Here is a 7,336-nt window from a genome sequence, read left to right on the forward strand (position 1 = left end):
TTTTCTATGAATTAGCTTGAAAATTATATGTTTTAACATTAAAAATACCTGATTGTTGATTGTTTGAGATGGCAGCAACTAATTTCCTATACAAGATTTTAAAAAATAGGTTTACTAGAAAAAGTCATGTTATATTTTGCGGCTCTAAACAACTTTTACTTGGTCGAACTCTGGGCAAAACGGCTCTTTGGATATGAAAGGTTGCAGACCCCTGGTCTACACGATCACAGTAGTGAATTGGTAATATGAGGATTTCAGCAGCACTTGACAAATAGGAAGGAAGGAAGGAAGGAAGGAAGGAAGGAAGGAAGGAAGGAAGGAAGGAAGGAAGGAAGGAAGATAACTTCATACGATTTAAGAAAATATATTTCTATAGTTTGGGAAAAAATAGGTTTACTTGTGCTGCATTCTCGTGCTCTCTGTAGGACTTTTTCGTAAAGGTTTGCCAATAAACTGGATGTGTATTCAATTCACTATAATAAAACGGTCAACACACGGTACATAAAAGCATTTCGTTTCTCTTATAATAAAAATATGGTTAGTTGTTTATAATGTTGATGTTTGATAAAACAAGCTTTTACCAGGGAGTATTAGCAAATGTCGTACGGTCCTTAAAGGCATCACGGGACTGTTACTTCCTTCCACACAGACCGTTCAGGCCAGGCTGTTAGTATGACAGTAATGGATACGAGCTTCTGAGGGCTGCAGCTTTGAAGGGTTTCTGAAGACGTGACTTCCCTTTTTAAAAAGATTACCATTGATAAATTCATAAACTTTACAATTTGAAATCTATTTTTGTTTTTCGTTCATATTTGGTGAGTAAATAGTTTCCGAGCTATTTCAACTGGAACCAATCTGTGTTGCTAACAGTGTTAGCGTTAGCTCTGCTGCTTGCTCTGGCAGATAAATTATCAGGTTATGTTGCTCTACTTTGCCATTCATTTGCTAATACAGTCAATAAGTAATAGCTTCATCTACATAACATTAACCCCGACTGCACTGGTACCTTTCTTGATTTTGACCATGATGATAAGGGAACCATTTTTTAATGTTTATGCAATGCTCACTTGCTACAGTTAGAAAATATAGCAATTACTCTTGCATACACCATGCTCACTCATGCTGTATGCTCTATTTAAACTAGCTAGGCTGATATGTGACAGGAAAAAATTATATTGTCCTGTTGTTTAACCTCTTTCTGTCCAGATGAATCGCTATCTTATAAGTCTTAGATGGTAACAGCAGCAGTTGTAGTTTTATTTTAAATTTACTATTCTGCTTTAGATTGATTCTCTGCTTCCTTCTTTGCACATTTTTCATAATATTGACATGAGCAATGCCAATAAGTTGTGAGTTCCCCCAGTAAAAGGATTTTATTGGTTTTCATGATGCAGTAGACTTAAGGTCTTAGTATACCAGGTAGTAAATTTCTTTACTGTATGTTACAAACCCAAACCTTAATCTATTTCTTATGGGTTTTATGTGATAGATCCTTATAAAGTAGCACATTTTGTGGACAGTAAAAGGATGCATAGGACCAGTGGAGGGCTGAGAACTGAAACATTGAACTCAAGTAAGATAAGCACTACTCCAAAAATATCTCAAGTAAAAGTAAACAACTGCTACAATAAGCTACTCAAGTACTGGGTAATATCTGATTTGGTACTTAAAATCATATAGAGTTGTACAAAATATACAGTTGGTTTAAAAAAAAAAAAGAAATGACAAATAACATGTGAACTATCTACAGCTGACAGGCTTAGGGAGAAGAAACTTTTCCAAATTGAATGTTAAACATTAATCCAATACTTTGATTTATGATGTTATTAACAACAGGATATGGTTCATCCATTGTCAATTTCTTGTAGGGATATTGGACACAATGTTGGAATTTGGGCTGATATCAGATATGCTGATTATTTAAAACCCAACTGGCCGATAAACCGTATTAATATATATTTTTTCCCCTTGTACTTTTAGAGAATGTGAGGTTTTCTCCCTTCTGTCCTGTGCAGCTATTGGAAGCAGCAGTTTGGGCATCTTTCAAAATAACTTGTATCAACATCAACCTAGAAAATAAATAAACAGCTGTATTGATTCATCTCTGCTAAATATGTATGTTTCAATTCAGTTTATGTTTCAATGTTTTCAAATGCTCTTTATCAGATGTGAATGCAGATGGAATATTTCGTAAAGAAGAGCAGGGATTGGGAATAAATGCAGTAATACATGTCAAATTAAAACCTCTTAACATGTTTACTTTCATGCATAGTGTCCCTTGTTCCCTGCAGGGTTTAGTATCATGAATATCTACCATGTTGTGGTACCTGCATGCTGAGGTAGAATTTCATGATCTCAGGCCTTTCTTTTGATGATTCAGGACATGTATGGTGAAAAGTATACCATCTACAGGAATGTATAAATATATATATTTTAATTCAAAGGCAGTTGTAAAAACATTGATGAATTTGTCTTGCAGGTTTGTAGAATACCATGGGAGGACTGGGGAACGGTCGGCGAGGAGGAAGAGCCCCCTCTCTGATGGTTGCTGCCCTTATTGCCTGTGTCTTGGTTTTGGGCTTTAACTACTGGGTGTCCAGTTCTCACACCCTGGAGCTCCAGGTAGGCCAACCTACACGTGTCTGTCTGTCTGTAGATAGCTGTGTTGGTGTTTACATAAAGAATATTAAAAAAAAGTAGTTTCATCCAAGCTTTTCATGCTCTTAAATAAGATTGATATTAAGTTCTGTGTTCTTGTTTGCCCCAGATTATTTAACCTTGATGTTTTGTTAACAGTTTTCCTCCCGTCATCGTAAAACATCTTTTTATCTCCTCTTATGAGCTGGATTTAGATCCACGTATCGGATCGGATGCCGATATTGGCAAAAAAATGCGTATCGGCAAAGCATGTAAAAATGCCGATCCAGACTGCCGATCCAGTTTAAAAAAAAAAAATCTGGTCTGTATTTTCCAGTTTCACCGATTGAAATGATCCATTCCACTATTTTGCGCCAGTGTTCCCTGAATCCGGTCCGCATTTTCCAGAACACCTTCAACACACCCACAGGTCTTTTTGGGTCCGTCTCCCGGCCTAACCATTAAAACAGGTGAATTGGAAGATAGCGGGGAAAATGTCAGCCGTGTGGGATTATTTTATCCTGCACTATGTGTAGATGGAGACTAGGTGTGGAGGACATTGGGGAGTATAAGGCATTTTTGTGTAATAGTTCACTATTATTTGCACTGATTTTTTTTTTTAAGCAGTGTCTTTTTTCAAGAGTAGAGTCCTGATTCTAAGTTAATAGAATATTTTCCATATTCTGTTTTGCATTTTTATTAAAACTTACAGTAATACTTGCACCTTTAACTGTTTACGGTTTTACTGTTCACTGTGCAATTTCAGATTGTTATTCATAATTTTGTCCAGTTTGTGTTTATCTCTTAATAAACAGGTAAGTTTGTTGTTACCAATCATTGTGTTTTATTCAATCTCACCTAATTTAGCTGGCTAGATGTTATCAAGATTACTAAAACCCTTTTCAACATGAGTCTTACAACTAAGGCTAAATACTTTAACTTAAACTTAAATACATGCTCGGATAGGCTGGTATCGGCCAGTATCGGTATCGGATCGGAAGTCCAAAAACAATATCGGTATCGGATCGGAAGTGCAAAAACCTGGATCGGGACATCTCTAAGCTGGATAAATGTTAGAAACAGTTTTTTCCTTATGATGGTACAAAGAAGGCCTGTTTTAAAGAGGAAAGGTTCATGTATGAAATGCAGATGAGACATTTTTAAAACAGTGACATACTTTGTCTTGCATCCTGTAGAGATCAAACATTGACAGAGTAACACTCTTCAACAATGTAACAGGAAACCCTCAAAAATGTCAAAACCTACTTAAACTAAACTACGCCTGTAGAAAGAGAAGGCCTGCAGCTTAAATAATGCTAGAGTTTACTATGCTTGTGGTTGAGCTTTTCCATTAATTTGTGAATGATAAAAACATTTTAAGTATATTATAATTCTGTGAAAGAGTGTGTTAGTAAATCAGTTTTAAAACCTGGTGATATCTAGCAAATGCAAATCTGAACTGTGTCCTAAATGGTGTTATTACACTTTAATGAAAAAAGAAGTTTGGATTTCATAAATGGTGCAAAATGGTTGCAGGAATTTACAAAGGTAAAAGTTAATCGAAGGCCACCTTGACATGTATAACATTGCAATGGCTTGGATAAGATAAATCCTGGTTACTATATGAATAAGGTCCTTATACTGAGTCTAAATTTATTAAAAACTAAAGATAACATCTAATCTGAGATCTTTACTTTCACCTTTTTTTAATAACAGATCAACACAACATCAAATGTTCATTGATGAACACTGTCTTTGTTGTGATAATATTAATCAGAAAACTTGCTTGTATAGAACCCGGCTTAAAATAAGGCAGCACTCTTCACACTAATCCTTTGAACTACTTCATTTAAGATGGCAAAGTGGAAAAACATTTTCTTATTTGATTTAATATTGAGTATACAATCTAAACAAATCTCATTCAGACTCAACAGGATGGAGTTTTATTTATTTTCCCAAGCAAAGCAAGGTGGAGAAGCAGCTGAAGTTTCTCCACCTGTCTAACAAGTTTTCTTAATACCTGAAATCTGAGACAGTTTTTGCTGATTTTCCTAACTGCTTAAAAACATCACTTAGTTACATCAGTAATGCATGCTCGCTCTAGTGTTGTTCTTTTTATCTGCTGCTTCTTCTTTTGTGCAGTTTTAAAATGTGTTTGTGTGTATATGTATATACATCATACCTCTGTCTGTGTTAATGAATGTTAAGCATCTCCATATCTACATTTAGCCAGAGCCCACTTGTGACCTGCACAAATATTTTGGTGCAATATTTCAACCTGTTTTATAGATTTAAAATTAGTACAGAACTAAAGCCCACCTCCAAACCTAAATGAATCCATACTTATGTCGCCTCTGGAGTCATTACCACAAAGGGCTGATATCCATTCATTTAAAAGTTTTTATTTGTGTATTTCAACAAAGACGAGGCTGAATGAGCTGGAAGGCCAGTTGCGGCGTGGAGAGGCTGAGCGAGGAGTAGCGGATATGAAGAAGAAGAAGGAGTTTGAGGACCAGATCCAGAAGCAGATGCAGCATATTAATCACATTGAAAGCATTCATAAGAAAGAACTAGATGATGTCCATAACACCTATACCCAAGAGAAGGTGATCATATGGAATTAGAAGTACCTGATAGTTTCTTATCAGGTACTTCTAATTCATCTAATTTCTTCTAATTTCTTCTAATTACTTCTAATTTCATCCATGTTTTTGATTCAAAGGGATTCTATGTGGAAGATAAAAACGGCTGTTAAGTTTAATGCTGATTTTGTTTTTGCCTGCAGGTTAAACTACAGGACAGTATTTCCTCCAGTGCCAGAACCATAGAGGAACTTAAAGGTAGCTGATAAAATGTGACCTCTGGTTCCCTAAAGCTGAGCGGCCACGTCAGCTTGAAGAGCTTTAGAGTCTCTTGCTGTGTTTGCATCTGTTCTGCAGGTCAGCTGAATCGGCTGAACGACGACCTGGGGAAGCTTCAGAAAGAGCTGCAGAGTTGCCAAACCAACACAGCCAACCTCAGCAATAAATTCACTGCTGACATGTATGACAAGATTTCTTTACACATTTATATTTGTTTAGAGTTCTTTAAAAAAACAAGCTAATGGGTTGATTTCTTTTGAGCTTATTTATTTTTTTTCTTTTTTGTTTTTGCAATACCTCATATAGAATAAAATTCAACTGATTTCCTCAAAAATACCTTATTACCAAATGATGTGCAGCTGTATGTGCGAATTAATATGTGTATAAATGCAGACATCTTGTGAAGACCACAGTAGTCATGAAAGAAAGCGAGGTAGAGAAAGCCATTGTTTAGAAATTTAAAAAGTGTTTTTTTTTTTTTTTTTGCCTCAAGTCATGTTTGAGTGACAGAATGTTTGACAACAGCACTACGAATAGGTCAACATTTTTTACGTCATATCAGCCACTATACCCCCAGGGACATAGTAGTGGTAGTATCATGCTGTGGGGATGATTTTCCTCCACAAGGAAAGGGAAGATGAAGTAGAATCCAAGAGGGAGACCTGTTTGAGGCTGTAAAAGACTTGTGATTTAGCCAGAGGTTTACCTTCTAATGCGACCATTGGAATGGTTTGAATAAAACAGTATTTATGTTTTGAAATCTGCCAATCAAAGATCAGCTCTGAAACCAAATCAGTATCTCTGGCTAGACCTGGAAATTGTTTTTCACATGCTCTGTAGTTTTTACTGTCCTACAGGACACCCCAGTTTGCTTGGAATTTCTTTTGCTTATGTAGTTTTTGTAATCTGTTCTGTGCATCACAGACAGGTGCTCAGTAATTTATGAAAATGCGCTGTATTCACAAAAGCAAATTTATCACCAGCGATTTGGAAATCGGTTCCTCGATTCTGTTTGCTGAATTGTTTAAGATGTGTCGCTGATCCACCCATTTGTTTTGTTTTCCGCTTAGAATGAAAGGGGCCCTTTGAAAAGACATTTATTCTCCTTGGTGCAAAGACCCATAAATATTTCTAGTTTACATCCAATGCAAGTTTTCAGCATTATTCTATTAGGCTTACTGATTCAGTATAATGACCAAGATTTCCCTCGTGCAACCTTAAAAGCACGATGCTCGTGATACGCTTCAGTTAAATAAAAATGATTGCAGTTATGTTTCATTGTATTTTTCGATTTAAAGGTTTGCTTTACTGCCTCACATTTCTACAGAGCTATTGTAACCATTAATGACTTTAGTTTCATGGCATTTTCACTGCAGAATATTGCACAGCTTTATATTGGTCAATCCACATTAAGTGCATTGAAGATTTTCTTATTAAATTGATACATGCTGGGGAAAAAATATATAAGCATATCTGATCCTGGTTGATGTGAATCTGCTTCTTTTTCTTTCTTTATTTATCTCTTTTGCAGGGCACACTGTCAGTCCCAGGTCCTTTCCCAAAAGAAGCTGTGTGACGAGAAATTAGTTGCAGTTAAACTAGAAGTTCAGAAGAATATGCAGAAAGCTTTTCTTCCTCCAGGTGATCCAGTACAGGTAATTTACATTTCTTGTTTGGCTATATGTGACATATGCATTCAAAATAGAAATACTGTAATTTAACAAGTTATCGTTCACCGGTGCTAATGAATAGTGTTTTGTTTACTTGGTGAAAATCTTGAAATAGATTGGACATGTATCAAAAGTCATTTTCCCCATTATTCCGTTTAGTTAAAGGTA

At 35.9% G+C, this 7,336-nt stretch overlaps 1 protein-coding gene across 3 annotated transcripts in view; it reads left to right on the plus strand.

The window, feature by feature from the left end:
- Positions 1 to 657: 657 nt before the first annotated feature.
- Positions 658 to 7,336, plus strand: part of golm1 (golgi membrane protein 1) — a 10,336-nt gene continuing 3,657 nt past the window's right edge. For all 3 annotated transcript variants that reach the window (XM_015374348.1, XM_015374349.1, XM_015374350.1), the window contains exons 1-6: positions 658 to 815; positions 2,480 to 2,622; positions 5,061 to 5,243; positions 5,423 to 5,477; positions 5,577 to 5,679; positions 7,030 to 7,153. In XM_015374348.1, the coding sequence (XP_015229834.1) occupies positions 2,494 to 2,622; positions 5,061 to 5,243; positions 5,423 to 5,477; positions 5,577 to 5,679; positions 7,030 to 7,153 (594 nt within the window). In that variant the 5' untranslated portion in view covers positions 658 to 815; positions 2,480 to 2,493. The remainder of the gene's footprint in view (positions 816 to 2,479; positions 2,623 to 5,060; positions 5,244 to 5,422; positions 5,478 to 5,576; positions 5,680 to 7,029; positions 7,154 to 7,336) is intronic.

This window comes from Cyprinodon variegatus, unplaced genomic scaffold (assembly GCF_000732505.1).
Source record: "Cyprinodon variegatus isolate N-32 unplaced genomic scaffold, C_variegatus-1.0 Scaffold100, whole genome shotgun sequence".
Taxonomy (NCBI): domain Eukaryota; kingdom Metazoa; phylum Chordata; class Actinopteri; order Cyprinodontiformes; family Cyprinodontidae; genus Cyprinodon; species Cyprinodon variegatus.